At 33.3% G+C, this 16,843-nt stretch overlaps 1 protein-coding gene across 6 annotated transcripts in view; it reads left to right on the forward strand.

Annotated features, from left to right (window-relative positions):
* LOC114341580 (protein unc-79 homolog) overlaps positions 1-16,843 on the forward strand; it is a 435,831-nt gene that overhangs the window by 107,119 nt on the left and 311,869 nt on the right. For all 6 annotated transcript variants that reach the window (XM_050663368.1, XM_050663363.1, XM_050663367.1 and 3 more), the window contains exon 4: positions 7,921-8,091. In XM_050663368.1, the coding sequence (XP_050519325.1) occupies positions 7,921-8,091 (171 nt within the window). The remainder of the gene's footprint in view (positions 1-7,920; positions 8,092-16,843) is intronic.

Here is a 16,843-nt window from a genome sequence, read left to right on the forward strand (position 1 = left end):
GATTCACTAAAATACTGACAAGCAGACTCACAACAATGTTTGATGGAGACCAGTCAAGGGAACAAAGCGGGCTTCTGAAAAGGATATAGCACTTCTGATCATCTACTAACGATGAAAATCTTAACCGAGAAAGCCAACGAATATCGCATGCCATTATTCATGGTATTCATCGACTTTTAAAAAGCGGTTGATTGTGTAGAACATTGTAAACTCCTTGCAAAACAGCTGAATTGATTACAGATATACAGATCTGATATAATAGTCTCCCTTTTAATACCGCTAACGCGGCTTTGGGATTATAGCAGGGTAGTCTGCTATATCTAGGGCCTACGGTATACAGACCTGATAGAGAACATCTCTAGTTGGCCTAGGAATGGCTCTAGGAATGGCTCAACTAGAATAAAAGTATATGAAGGAACAGAACCAGTTCAACTAAAACGAGGAGTTAGACAGGAGATACAATCTCTCCAAAACTATTTAGTAAAGCGCTGGAGGATGTCTTTAAAAAAATTCACTGAGAGGAACGAGGTATTAAAAGCAATGGACAATATCTGAACCACCTACGATATGCGAACGATATAATCTTAATCGCTGATACAAAAGTAGCCTTAAAAATCATGCTAGAAGAATTAAACGATGAAGCCGAAAAAATAGGAATAAGAATAAATTACAATAAAACAAAGATTATGAGCAAGGACTGGAAAAAATGCACCAAAAAAATGTAAAAAAATGCGCATTTTAATGCAATTGATTTGTGAAAAATATGCAAGAGCCTTTATGAAAAATGCAATATTAAAATGTTTAATACTTGTCACTTCCGGCATTTTGGCGAAAAAATTATTCGTTACTCAATTTAAACTATATGTCAAAAATAATACGCAACAACGCACTGCCAATCAAAACACGAAATGAACTTTAGCTTTTATAAACAAATATTAAAATCTAAATTTCTGTACCTGCTTATCCCCCTACAAAGAGCAAACAGGTTTTTACAACCTATGTCAACTAAAGGCGGCTGCACAATTGACCGGGAACGGGAACGAGAACGGAAACGGGAACGAGAACGGAAACTGAAAGCATCAGCAGATCCACAATTAAATGGTAAACAGCTGTTTTGTGTCACTGTCACTTGTGCTATTAATTATTTTTCTTCTCAAAATAAATTTTGTGGAACGATCTTTTTCTAATTTTATTAAAAGAACATGTCTGTGAACTCTAAAAATATGGATTTATTTGATGACGAGCTTTTATAATATTTTCGTTTTTTATAATCTTGGAACTAATTTACACAATATGTGTGCAATCGCAAAGGTTTGTCAGCATAAAGATAAAAAGCATATCATTAAAATATTTATATTATTATTGTATCTAGTTACCATATAAGTACACGTACTATGATCTACATCAATCATACGGATGAGGACATTTTTCAAATAAAGAAATCAATCGTCGTTCGTCATTTATTTTAATGCAAAATGTATAAAAATTGTCAATAAAACTTGATCACACACTTCTAATAACAAATTTTTATTGGGCATTTGACAGTATGTTTAATACTGCCTTCTGATTGGTTCCGGGAATACAACGGGAACGAGAAAGTTGAAACATGGTCAACTTTCCCGTTCCCGTTACCGGACAGCTTCTCGTTCTCGGTTATTGTGCATCTACAACATTAATTTACATAGAGGTTAACTTTTTTCCCGTTCCCGTTTCCGTTCTCGTTCCCGTTCCCGGGCAATTGTGCAGCCGCCTTTATTGTTGTTCTACCGACCGAGTTATATTAGGGATTAGTCGGCTAAAGGTCGAATCATATTATGCGTTCGGGCACGTAGCGTTTCGTTTCCGAAAAATATAAAAACCTGATTTAACAAAGAGTTGTCTGATACTATACGCTCCGTATAGTATAAATTGTTCATATTTAAAACCATAAAAACAATATTTTTCGGAAACGAAACGCTACGTGCCCGAACGGATAAATATGAATCGTCCTTTAGTCCCAAAAATAGATAATAGAATAAGAATATTAAATACCTGATTTAAACATTTTTCTTAAGAAATGGATTATACACAGTTATTGAATTTACGACTGATAGTTCTTTAATTGGAAGTGAAAGTGAACCTTTGAGATTTAAAATATCGAATTAATGCAACTTTTCTGAATTTATCAAGAAAAAATGCAAAATGTTTAAAATGTTTGAAAAAATGCAACATTTTCTAATTTATCAAAAAAAATGCAAAAATATGCAAAAAATGCAGATTGCATTTAATCCGATCCTTGATTATGAGAAACACGGACGAAAACTCCTCGAACTCGTTAGGTCAAAATATAATAGAACAGGTTAAGGAATATACAGGGTGTTAGTAAATAAGTATGAAAAATTTTAAAAGCTATTTCTACATGAAAAATTAATGCCAGTTTGCTTTATAAACATAAATATGTCCGCAAATGCTTAGTTTCGGAGATACGGGGTGTTGAAATTTTTATTTCAAACTGCCAATTTATTTATTGCTCCAAGACCAGTTAAGCTATGAAAATGAAATTTGGTGAGTTTTAGGAGGTAGTTATTACGAATTTTATGACATACAATTAAGAATTTTGTATTCATCATTGGCGCGCCTACGGGCCATGGTCTGAATTATTTTAAAGAAAAAAATAGTACGCCACTGAGATATTTGGAATTAGAAATTATTTTTAAATTCCACGTCTAATTTATGATAAAAAACCTTTCTTGCCTTTTTTTCATATGATGTACCGTTTTTATGCAGAAAAATAAAACATCTTGGCGCATATTTTTCATTTCTTAATACATCATCAAGAACTATCCAATATAATAATACTAAACTAGAACAATAACAGAAAATATTACTAATACCATTTCAACTAGGTGCAAAGCTGCAAGAAATGTTTAAAATGATCTCCTTTACAGGTAACAGAAGAATTTTATATTCATCATTGGCGCGCGTACGGGTAATGGTCTGAATTTTTTGAAGAAACAAATATTACGCCACTGAGATATGTCAAACTAAAAATCATTTTTAAATTCCTCGTTCAATTGACGACAAAAAATCTTTCTTGCCTTTTTTTCATATGCGGCGCTGTTTTTATGCAAAAAATTAAACATCTTAACGTTCACAAAGTATTTGAACTAAGTTTCTATGCATATGGAAACTAGCTCATATACTTGGTAAGCGTTAAGATGTTTTACTTTTTTTGTATAAAAACGGCGCCTCGTATGAAAAAAAGGAAAGAAAGATTTTTTGTCGTAAACTGAACGAGGAATTCAAAAATGATTTTTAGTTTGACATGTCTCAGTGGCGTACTATTTTTTTTCTTAAAAAAATTCAGACCATTACCCCTTACGCGCGCCAATGATGAATATAAAATTCTTCTGTTATCTGTAAAGGAGATTATTTTAAACATTTCTTGCAGCTTTGCACCTAGTTGAAATCTTGTTAGTAATATTTTCTGTTATTGTTCTAGTTTAGTATTATTATATTGGATAGTTCTTGATGATGTATTAAGAAATGAAAAATACGCGCCAAGATGTTTTATTTTTCTGCATAAAAACGGTGCATCATATGAAAAAGAGGCAAGAAAGGCTTTTTATCATAAATTAGACGTGAAATTTAAAAATAATTTTTAATTCGAAATATCTCAGTGGCGTACTATTTTTTTCTTTAAAAAAATTCAGACCATTGCCCGTAGGCGCGCCAATGATGAATACAAAATTCTAAATTGTATGTCAAAAATGTAATAACTACCTCCTGAAACTCACCAAATTTCATTTTTTAGCTCAACTGGACTTAGAGCAATAAATAAATTGGCAGTTTGAAATAAAAATTTCAACACCCCGTATCTCTGAAACTAAGCATTTGCGGACATATGTTATAGAACAAGCTGGTATTAATTTTTCACGTAGAATTAGCCCTTAAAATTTTTCATACTTATTTACTAACACCCTGTATATTTAGGACAGATCTTAACGCTCAGCAAGGAAAACCAAACGGCAGAAATAAAAAGGCGAGTCAGACTGGCCAGGGTAGCATTCGGTAAATTAAGCTACATTTTGAAAAACAAAAAATACCCGCAATATCTTAGAACGTGAATTTTTAACCAGTGTATACTTTCTGTTTTCACATATATCTTCCAAATTTGGACACTTACAAAGGAGAATATCGATAAACTGGCAAAAGCGCCAAGATCGATGGAAAACCAGATGCTGCATATAAAGCTTAAAGATCATAAAAGAAACATCTGGATCAGAGAGAGGAGTAACCAAAGTGAAAGACTTTAAGGAATAGGTGGCAAAACTTAAATGGAAATATGCAGGTCACACCATCCGACAAGCAGATGAAAGACGGAACAAGCAAATAATCTACTGGCGACCATGAGAACATAAGAGAGGAAGAGGAAGGCTTCAGATGAGGTGAAGCGGCGATCTCGAAAAGCATGCCGGATCCAGATGAATGAACACAGCGATGGATAGAATAGAATAGAAATATGCTTTATTGTCATGAAAAATTTAACAATTTTATAGACAAAGCTTACAAGAATCATAAATAAGAACAATAACAAATAACAAATACAATTTACTAAAATGATATAAATCGTCAATATAAATAAAATATAATGAAGTGAAACAAAAAACAGTAACAATCTATTGCAAAATTTAAAAAAATTTGCAAATTGCATAACCTAGATACCTTAAGAAATTTAATAAGTTAAGTTAAGCAGCTGCATATGACACTCAAATATAGATTAAGATTCTACTTATAAATAAGAATACTGTAATTTCTTAGTTATTGATTAATAAAATCTTCTACTGAATAATATGGTCTTTCAGATAGGTAGGCTTTTGTCAGTTTACGGAATTTGGGGAAAGATGCTGCAGATTTAAGTTGTAGAGGGAGATGGTTGTAAAGTTTTTTTGCAGAATATAATATAGATTTCTATCTAAGGATATAATATAGATTTTTTTTGTAAATACTTCTAGCCCACTTAATAAAATGTACCAAATTTACAACGATTTAACAACAACCACTTGTCTGGAATTATTTGGAATAAACTTGCAATTATTTAAACGTCTATTGCATGAATAATATAAAGAGAGGTTTTTTTTATTATTATTATTTTTTAACGTTTTTGCTGGTAAATATCTGTCGTTTTTGTCTCTATTACCTCGAATTATTACATTATGTGCATGTTGTACTAAACTGTTGTCATGACAATGCATTGTAGATACGGATACATGTAAGTAGGGAAACCTGTTTGTATCTGTTATTAATAAATAAATAAATTTCTTTACTAACTCACTGGACGGGATCGGTAAATAGATGTCAAAGGTAGAATTTCTGGTGGAATAGTCATGTCTAGGTCTTGCCGGAAAGACATGTAGATGTTTACGAATTAAGCAAACAGTTTCTAAAATATATAAAGAAGGTAGTGTTAGAGTCCTGTGATCTTTGAAGTAGCTTCTGCAATGTGTTGTTCTTCTGAGGCCAAACAGATATCTTATTGCTCTTTTTTGTAATTTAAAAATAACATCGGATTGGGCAGCCGTACCAGAACCCCAAAAAGGGAGACCATATCGAAGATGGGACTCAAACAAAGAAAAATATGTTATTTTTGAAGAGGCTAAATTCATTTCCTTCGAAACAGATCTTATTGCAAAGCAAGCTGAGGATAGTTTCTTGCTTAACACATCAATATGAAGGGACCATTTAAAGTTGCTATCTCAAAAATACCAAGAAACTTTACAGAATCAACGATACTGATCTGTCTGTTATGAAGAGGTAAGGGTTGAAGAGCTCCTTTATAGGATAATGCTACTGTTTTATCTACGTTAAAAGAGAGGAAATTTGACTCGGACCAGGATTTTATTGTGAGTAGATTAGAAGTTGTAGTAGCATGAATAGTTGCGATATTTGAGTTGCTCCAAGTGATACTCGTATCATCAGCAAAAAGAAAAACTTTTCCCTCGATTTTTAAGCTAGTGATGTCATTAATAAAGATAAGGAAAAGTAGAGGACCCAATACTGAACCTTGTGGTATCCCACATAGAACATTTTTTAGACTAGAGTCTGTATCATTTGCTCTAACCAGTTGTTTCCTATTATCCAAGTAAGATTGAAACCAGTTTGAAGAAATACCTCGAATTCCATAGAAATCTAGTTTTTTTATCAAAATGTCGTGATTCACACAATCAAAAGCTTTGGCATAATCATAAAAAACAGTGGTAATGTGCAGATTATTGTTTAATGCTTGATAAACCTCATGTAGTACAGAAAATATGGCATCTGTGGTACATTTATTATTTAAAAAGCCGAACTGATTTTGCGATAAAATATTGTTATCAACCAGAAAGTACATACGTCGGGCTTTTATGAGTCTCTCAATAATTTTGGAGAGTACCGGTAGTAATGCAATAGGTCTATAATTGCAGGCATTTGATTTCTCACCACCCTTATGAAGAGGAATAATGATGGCCATCTTTAGGCACTCTGTAAATTTACCTTTCTCAAAAGAATCATTAATTAGATAGATGAGGACTCCCAACACACTGTCTGGGAGATTTGAGAAAATTTTTATGGATAGTCCATCGGTACTACAGGAAGATTTGCTTTTGATACTATTGATTGTTTGGATCAGTTCAGGTTTATCAACCGGTCTTATGAAGAATGAATTCGAGACCTTTCCTGAATTAGGGAGATATGAAATGGGATCTTGTTGTGAGACAATAGTTGATGTTATATTTTTACTCACATTAACAAAGTATTCATTTAGATTTTCTGGGTCTGGAAGGGAAAATGTTTGAGCTGTGTGAGTTTTATTTCGAAGATCGTTTATTATGGACCATGTTTCTTTTGCAACACTTTTAGAGCTTCTCAGACAATTTTGATAGTACAATTTTTTAGCTGATTTTATAAGTTTTAAATAGATTGCCCTGTACTTGGTGATATATTCAGTAACAGAGACGTTGGTGTTTAGTAAATTTCTTGATGTACAGTAGTGAACGCATATTTTTGGCTGATATGCGGAAACCTTTGGTAGTCCAGGGTTTGTGATGTTTTGGCTTAATTGTGATTAAAGGAAATGCTCTATTGAAGATACAGACAAGCTTATTCAAAAAGTCACGGAAATTATTATTGACGTTCATAGAAGGAAAGGGCCACTCAGAGATTAAGCATAAATTTTGGAATTTACGAAAGTTCCGAGCGGAAAAGATCCTGCCGAAACGTTGAGTTTTCGAAGAGGTCTTGCTAAAGATGTTAAACTTCGTATAAACCTCTTCATGATCAGATAGTCCCGCATTAACAGTTGTAGCGCAGACATCACGGGGTGGGAAATCTGAGACAATATAATCAATTATGGTAGATGAAGTTTTTGTAATCCTTGTAGGAAAATCAATGTGCATTGTTAGACCATACGATTCAAATATGTTGACCAAGGATATTTGTGTAGCACAAGCAGCAGCATAATTAATGTTTAAGTCCCCGCATAAAAATTTTCTGCTTTTATGGGGCAGGTCATCTAAAAAATTAAACAGGTTCTGAAAAAATAGTTCTACGGAAGAGTCAGGTGATCTATAAATGCAAATAATATAAAGATTAAAGTTCTTACTGTAAACTAAGGAAAACTCAAAGAATGCTTCGCTTAATAGAAAATCATATTTTGTTACCAGAGTAAAATCATTATTTGTAGAAACCAGTGGAAAAGAGAAGGGGAGGGCTATGTCCAAAGATGGATAGATTAAGGCTCGAAGATAGAGATAGATAGATGAGTTACCTAATGCACAACAACAAGAAATAATTACTTTAAGATATTTATTAGGTTTCATTACACTTTTGATTCTATGCTAGACAGTTACCTACGTAAGTCTTACATAATAAAACTCTAATAATTATATTTTTTGTTTTCAGCTTTTGGTCAATCAATTCTACAAATTCTTGGCTGTCTTTTACCGTTTCTTGAACACGATCTTATAGACAATTTGCCGTATCTAGCAGCATCGTCTATATCGGTACTTCCACATCACCTCCATCAAGAAATCATTAATACTTTGTGTTTTTATATTCTTCCTTTTACAATAAGTAAGTATAAATAATACTAATTGTTGATAAGTACTTGGGCTGTGGTCTCCAATAAATGCTGTAGGTTGCGTACAGAGTCACGCCGTAGGTCTCGTCTGTATGCTTAATACAATAAATATAATAGTTGCGGCGTTGACTGATAAATTATACTGGAAGATACGAAACTAAATGAGCGTTTATGTACGACACCAGTGGTTTTAGAAATAGATGGCGTTAGCAGCTTTCTAGGTGCGAGATTGAATTTACCTGAGACAACGATGAGACGTATTCAGGTAGCTTTGGTTATCGGAATTTGGGGTCGGTCTTTTGATGCGTTTAAATTTGAGTTCTCATTCAACGATAACAATGGCAATCTTTAAAATAATTATTGGAGTGTACCTATGTATTACTTTCTAAACTCGTTTTTAAATTAGCAAGAATAATTTTGTAGTTGTAATTTGTCTTCTAATTTGAATTCTTGAAACAAATCATTAAATATTCTAAAGTTTATTTAATCATTTTATATAATATATATAATAATATAATTTTTTTAATAAAAAATTTATTTAACGAGAAAAATACTCACTCGGTGATTTTAGATATTGTACATTTCTTATTTGCCTCATAATCTCGATAAAAAAATAGGTAGTTATTTTCGTTAATTACAGTCTCTTCTGATAATTGTATATTTTGTTTGGAGATATTGCAAACGTATTTACTTAAATGAAATTGACTTAGTAACCCGCTCGGCCACTTTAAACTCTTCGAGAGAAAAATGGTAAGGACTCATGAATGGTTGCAATCGCGATTTCCAAGAATTTCTTCCAAGTTTTTTCGTGCCGTTGATATTTTCCGAGTTAGGGGGAAAATAGTGACTAAGTATAATTATTGAATTATTTATTATTAACTTTACTTCTTAAAGGTGCCGTGTATTTCTGCGTAGGCGTCCACCGTTCATTGTATTGTCAGGTGAGATATTAGATAGTCACGATTACATTATTCTATTAAGAGTAATTTCATTAATATCATTTGGCGAATATTAACCAGCCATGATATCTTTTTCTAGACCTCTCTTACCCTCTATATTTCCTTGGAGTTCCAGTTGCCGACAAGTATATCGTTCTCCTCGCAATATGTCCCTAAGTATGTCCATGATATTTTAAGCATTCGGTGCAGGCACCTCATTTCAAAGACTTCAAGTTTGTTAGTGGAGCTGGCCTTTATTATCCATGCTTTCATTACATACAAGAGAACAAGCCAAACGTAACACTTTAGCGTATTGTACAGTAGAAAAAAATGAAAGAATACCCATGAACGAACATAAAAAACACGCTGTATTTTCCTGTCACCGTGTCACACAAAAAATTGGCCAGCACAGGTACATGTAATAATTATTATTACATGTACTTGCGCTGGGCAATTTTCTTTGCGACATGATGACAGGAAAATACAGCGTGTTTTATATGTTCGTTCATGGGTATTCTTTCATTTTTCCGACTGTATCTCAGGTTGAAACCCAAATTTCAGTGAACAGTCATAAGAGTTTGGACGTCGACATCCCATTGTTTATGAGAGATATTTTTCATTAAGTTGAGCCCGTTTGAGCTGACAGTCGGAGTGAGTGTATATTGTCTTACCAAGATAGACGATTATCCAGTTTTATTCCCAAGAAGTTAATCAATTATGAATAATTTATTGTAAACTCTTTAGGAACTACTTATTAACTTTTGCTCTCAGAACGAATTTCGAATAAACAATACGTTCTTCAGACACAAAGATCAAGAAAAATATACATTCAAAAATACAAGAGCACACAGATCCGATATTGATTATATATTGACAAACAGAAACATCCATCATTCTCAAGTACTAGACATAAGATGTTTAAGTGCAGCTAATATCGGAAGTGATCACAACCTAGTACTTGGAAAAATCAGAATACATCTACAAAAAAAAACAGGAAAAAAGACCCTATTGAATGTGAGACAAGAATAAAGGTAAAACAGCTACAAGACTTGTCAACACGAGATTTATACCAGAGAAGACTGCAAAAAGTACTGAACGAAAACTACATAACACCAGATGAAGACATAGAAGAAATTTGGAGGAAGATTAGAGATAATATCGAAATGGCAGCAACGGACGCATTTGGAGAACGTAAGATAAGTAAACATATACGAAAGAAAAGGAGAACACCCCATGGATATGTGAAGAAATAAAAATAAAATGCCAAGAAAAAAGAAAATCTAGCTAGAATACAAATTCAAAAGAACGAGACAAACATATGTGAAGAATATAAAAGAGTTTGAAATGAGTTAAACTCAATAGTAAGAAGGAAGAAAACAGAACATTGGTAAGCATTTTCAAAAGAGATGGAGCACGACTTATACGGGATGCAAAAGGAAATGTGGAAAATGATAAGAGGTCAAACAGCAGAGATGAAGGAATTGATAGTAGAAGTAAAACATATTGATACAAATACATGGACAACTTACCTAGAAAACCTGTATCAAACAGCTAATCATGAAGAACTGGAAAACCAGGATTAGAATCGGATGAGCAAACAGAAATTAAAGAAGAAGATAACGAACGCCTTAAAACAGATGAAAAATCGAAAAGCACCAGGGAAAGATGGAATAGCTAATGAACTTTTAAAATACGGAGGAGAGAGACTTCACAAAGAACTGAATATCCTGATAAGTAAAATAACAAATACAGGAAGAATTCCAGAAGAATGGAGTACCACTCAGATGATAGCGTTATTTAAGAAAAGTGATGGGGCAGACCCCAGTAATTATAGAGGGATAAATTTACGGAGCACTATACTGAAACTCCCAACAAAAATACTGATGAAGAAAATAATGGCGTGCATAAATATATCGGTTGAACAACAAGGATTTAGAAGGGGAAGATCATAACGATGCAGTTTTTGTGATAAGACAAATAGCGGAGAAATCATTACAGTATAACAAGCGAGGGTTTTTCTATTTTATATACCTAGAGAAAGCGTTTGATAGAATACAATTAAAAGACGTGATACACCTACTATATGACAAAAATTTACCACTGGATATTATAAAACTGATAGAAAACCTTTATGTACGAAATAAAATAGAAATGAAGTCAATGGAATAATAACAGAACCCATATAGAAGCAAACACAGGAATCAAGCAAGGAGATTCACTAAGCCCTCTACTGTTTAACATAACGCTGTATGCAATGATAAAACAAGTGAAGAAAAAAGAGGGTAAAAAATGGGCGATAAAGAGATAAAAATACTCTGTTACGCTGATGACACCGTGTTAGTAGCAGAGTGCGAAGACGACCTACAAAAATTACTGCACGAATTCAACATTAACGCAAAAGAAATGAATATGAAAATATCAGCCCAAAAACAAAAAGCTTAGTAATATCCAAAGAACCAATAAGATGCCAATTGGACTTAGACAATAAAAGTAAATACCTGGGAATTAATCTATCAGCCGACAATAATATCGAAGAAGAGGTTAAAGACTAATAATTAAAGCTAGTAGAACGGCCGGATGCCTAAACGACACAATTTGGAAAAACAAATACCTTAGAGTGGAAACAAAGGACCGAATATATGTCATTTGACTGAAGTTATCAGACCAGTTATGACTTACACTGCCGAAACAAGACCAGATGCAAGCAAAATACAAAGATGTCTGGATACCAACAAAATGAAGATTTTAAGAAGGATTGCTGGAAAAGGACTACGGGACAGGGTAAGAAGTGAGGAAATCAGATGCATATGTGGGGTAGACAATATAAATACCTGGGTAAAGAATAGAAAAGAAGAGTGGAATCAACACGTAAGCAGGATGTCTGAATCAAGGATAATAAGAATAGCCAGGGACAAGTCACCGTTAGGCCGAAGAAGTATAGGATGCCCAAGGAAAAGATGGAATGACAATTTAGGGACAGAATGAAAGGCGCCGTTGAAGAAAAACAGGCAGTACTGCCTATATAAAAGAAAAAGTAGAAGAAGAAATTCTTTAGGTAGATTTTTGGTAGTATAATGTGCTTCTTTGGAGTTTTACTGAAGATTATTGTTTTCGTTTTAGTGGGAGAAAATTCTAGGCCAGTAGTGTTTGACCAATTCTCTAATTTCTAAATGACTAGTGGGTTAAGTGATTTAGCGATGTCATTGATTGCAATAAGGAAAAGTGCAACGAGTAGACCATTGAGGAATGTCGTTTAATTGGATTTTTGAGTCTAAAAGGACGTTATCTATTCGAATAAGTTTCGTCTATATAGGAAATTACTAATAAATTTTATGTTTCCTGGAATTGACCAACTTAATAGAATTCTTATATCTAATCCCCAAATGGCACGCGTTATACAATATAATAAAAGATAGCCATAAGCCAAACATACTTTATCACATCCAAATTACCCATGAATTACAGATTCAATATCCACTAGGTTGTCTAATGTAGATGTGGACTTTCTAAATCCACTTTGTATAAGGCTAGGTAGCTATAATATCAATAAGTCTAATACTATCTAGTATCTATCAAGTGGATAAACTGATTAATTGTAGCAAGTTTTATTCCATTGAGTTTTTTGACTAAGCTAATACTTTTCGAGTTATTTGAGAGTAAATATGTTCGTTTTTTAACAAAAAAATACACGTTTTTAGACGGTTTTACGCAAATAACACAATAAGTAAGTATTTTATCGAAAAAGGTATTCAATAAAAATATACTTTATAAAAAATTAAAAAAAAAATGTCTGTATAAAATCTTTATACTCAGTAGAAGCAGAGTTGTAGCTAAAAAAGTAAGTTCTTATTCGTCAAATTCCAAATCGAATATTTCAACGTGAAATAACCAAAAAATAAAGCACATTTCTTTAAAAAAGCTTTGTTTTTGTTTTTAAAAAAGTTTCTAGCATTAAAGTAAGCACGTTACGCTGAAAATAAAGTTGGTCCTTTTTTGTAAAAGGTAGTTTTAAAAAAGCGTGAAAATCACCCTCTAAAAGGGAACTTGCATAACATTTTTATTTCGAAAGAGATGCTATAAATTTGCTAACTCATCGCAACTTTTTTAAAGTGTTTAAAAAGCTTTGTTTTTGTTTTTAAAAATGTTTCTAGAATAAAGTAAGCACGTTACGCTGAAAATAAAGTTGGTCCTTTTTTGTAAAAATAGTTTTAAAAAAGCGTGAAAATCACCCTCTAAAAGGGAACTTGCATAAAATTTTTATTTCGAAAGAGATGCTATAAATTTGCTATAAATCACAACAGAACACGATTTAAAAAGAAAAAAAGTAGTTTGTGTTTTTCGTTTGGCCCCTCAAGACGAATAAAATCAAATTATTGTTACCGCTTCACAAGTGACTTTACTTATGTATTGTTTATAATACACATGATCTGTAAGTTTCATCGTAAATTTAGTTTTACAGTATTTTTGTATTTTGAAAAAAATGCCTTTTTTTTAAATAACTTACTTACTTACTTACTTAGTCCTAAGCCTTTCTACCTTTAGGTGTAAGGCTGGTGGAGTTGAGTTTGGCATTGTAGTCTCCATGCTTTCCGATCTTGCGCTAGGTTTCTTGCACTTTCCAATGTCAATCCCTTCTCGACTTCTTTCCTGATTTCATCTACCCACATAACTCTTGGTCTTCCTCTTTTATTTTTCCCCTGCACTCTCGTTTCGAACACTCGTTTTGTTAGCCTCTCGTTCGACATTCTACACACGTGCCCGAACCATCTAAGTTGTCCTTCTACTATTTTTTCATTGATTGGTTCTAGTTTTAGGTTTTGTCTAATTGTTTCGTTTCGTATTTTGTCTGTCCTCTTTCTGTTTGCTATTTTCCTCAGGAACCTCATTTCCATAGCATTGACTCTGGATTTTTGTCTCCCCGTCAATGTCCATGTCTCGCTGCTATACATGATTGTTGGTCTAACTACTGATTTAACGACTGCCGTTTTTACTTTTTCCGGTATCTCTTTTTTCCCAAAAAATGTTGTTTTCATAGTGTTAAATAAGCTTCCTGTTCGTCCCATTTATTTCTCTCGTTTATTTCCATGTCTTGTTTACCATTTGATTCGATTATTACTCCTAGGTATTTAAAATATTCCACTTGCTCTAGTTGTTTCCCGTCTAATTCTATTGCGTGTGTCTTCCTCGTATTTGAAATTATCATTGTTTTTGTTTTCTCTGTATTAATTTTCATATTTATGTTTGATAGTTCTTCTTCTAGGATTTCAAGATTGTTCTGTAAGTCTTCTCTGTTTTCTGCTATCAATACCATGTCGTCTGCAAATAGTAGCTCCGATAGTTGAGTCTGTTTCATTTGCCAGTATCCTAATGTTAGTTTTCTCATTCTTCTCTTGGCTTTCTTTATCGCTTCATCCAGTACCACTGAGAACAGCAGTGGACTCAGCACGCATCCCTGTTTGACGCCTTGACTTGTAGAAAATTCTCTGGATTCCTCGTTATTGGTTCTTACTGTATTTGTATTATTTTTGTACATATCCTTTATTACTTCTATTATGTGTCTGTCGACTCCCCTTTCTGTTAGTGTCTTCCAAACGTCCTTTCTTCGGATTCTGTCAAACGCCTTTTCCAGGTCAATGAAGCACGTATGTATCTCTCTATTTTTCTTGATTACCTTCTCACTTACTTGTCTTAATGTGAATATTAGGTCTTGCGTGCTTCTGTCCTTCCTGAATCCACACTGTGTGTCTTCCATAGTTGTTTCTATTTGGGCTTTTATTCTTGTCTCTAGTATTCTTGCTAATACCTTCCCAGGGATACTTGATATGGTGATACCTCGGTAATTATTACAGTTTCTCTTGTCTCCCTTTTTGTGTATTGGTAATATAATGTCTTTCTTCCAGTCCTTTGGTAATTCTGCTCTATTTATGATATCATTCATTAGTTCTTTCATGCTATCCATTCCCTCTGTCCCCATGAATTTTATCATTTCCGGGGTGATATGATCCTTGCCTGGTGCTTTGCCCAGTTTTACTCTTTCTATTGCTTTCTCTAATTCCTCTCTTGTTATGGATTCCACTTGTTGTTCTTCATTCCTTTCTTGTATCTCCCCTATGTTGTCCTTGTCTACATGAGTTAGCTCTTTGAAATGTTCTCTCCATCTTTCCATTATTTGTTTTTCTTCTGTTAGTACGTTTCCATTCTTGTCTTTTATATTCGGCATAATGTGCTCTTTCTTTTGTCTGAGTTGTTTTAATGCACCGTAGAAGAGTTTTTGGTTTTCCCTATAATTTTTTGTCATTTTTTGTCCAAATCTCTCCCATGACCTTTCCTTTCCTGCTTTCGCCGCTATTTTAACCTTAAATAACTTGTGATACGAAATATCCCAAAGTTTAAAGGTTTTGGTTTTCTGAATATTTTGTTTTTCTGTAATACAAAAATTGGTTAAGATATGGCTGTTCCAAATTTGCATATAATCGTGATTAGTGACTCATTGAAGCCTTTTTAACTACAGCCTTTCAAAAATAAGCACTATGCACCGATGAAACTTACAGATCCTCTATAATAAGCATACATACGTAAAGTAACTTATGAAGCGCTACTGATTAATTTCATTTGAGATGCTAATTAGGAGGTGATTTTTAGATATTTTTTACAAAAAAAAAGGATCAACTTTATTTTGTCCGCAACTTGTTTACTTCTGATACTAGAAACTCAAAAAAATAAAGCTTATTTTAAACTTTTTAAAAAAGTTATGATGAGTTTTCCCCGAAAAGTTCTTAATTTTTTGGTTATTTCATGTAGAAATATTCAATTTTGAATTTGACAAATAATAAGAACCTACTTTTCATTAGCTACAACTCTGCTTTTACTGGGTCTACGACTTCATAATATGTCATATTTATATAAAATATTTTTTTCACTTTTTGATAAGCTGTATTTTTGCTATGAATGTTTTTTTGGTGAAATACTTCCTTTTTTAGTTATTTGCGAAAATCCGTCTAAAAACGTACTATTTTTTGAGAAATGAATATATTCACTCGCAAATAACTCGAAAAGTATTTACTTGTGAGGTCAAGAGTAGTAAAAAAAACTCTATAGTCAATTTATTTTTTCAACATTTTTGCAGAAACAAAAACAAAAAAAAAATAATACAGATTAATATGATAGTGACTGCTGCGTTAAAATTTTGAATACGGGCCACGTGAAATAACCGCGTGTTCTTGGCTAGTTCCTTGAGTAGGGAGAATTTTACACTTCCCTCTAATGCTAGTTCCAACAAAAAGCTAGGCGCGCCACTATACGGGCAGGTTTTAAAGACAACAAAATAATGCATAGGGTTTCGTATCTTAACGGTTGCGGTCTGTTATCGTACTCTGAACGTAGTATCATACTGCTGAACACGCTCCACAGGCGGTGGTCACCAATAAACGCCGTACGCTGCCTACACTGTCACGCAGTAAGTTGCGTATATATGCTTTATACAATAAATAATGGGTACGGTCTGTATTAAATGTCGAAGCAGTGTCTATCTGCTATGTGCGACTTCAAATGTTGGAAGCAGCGTCTTTAATTATTTTCGGGCATTGCAACGTACGGCTGATACAGGTTTAAACCTAGCGAAATGAGTAAAACAAGTAGTAAAAAAGAACGAAACGAGATGCTGATGAACAAGTTGAAATGTCGCACTTGACTGATAACGAAAACAATAGGAATGTTGTTGCCGGCGATCGAAAACGCTGTACTCAACCTACGGCATTTATTGGTGACCACAGCTGACTCTGGACGCGACTCTACGGTGTTTATTAAT

The sequence above is a fragment of the Diabrotica virgifera genome, chromosome 10, assembly GCF_917563875.1.
Source record: "Diabrotica virgifera virgifera chromosome 10, PGI_DIABVI_V3a".
In the NCBI taxonomy this organism is placed as follows: Eukaryota; Metazoa; Arthropoda; class Insecta; order Coleoptera; family Chrysomelidae; genus Diabrotica; species Diabrotica virgifera.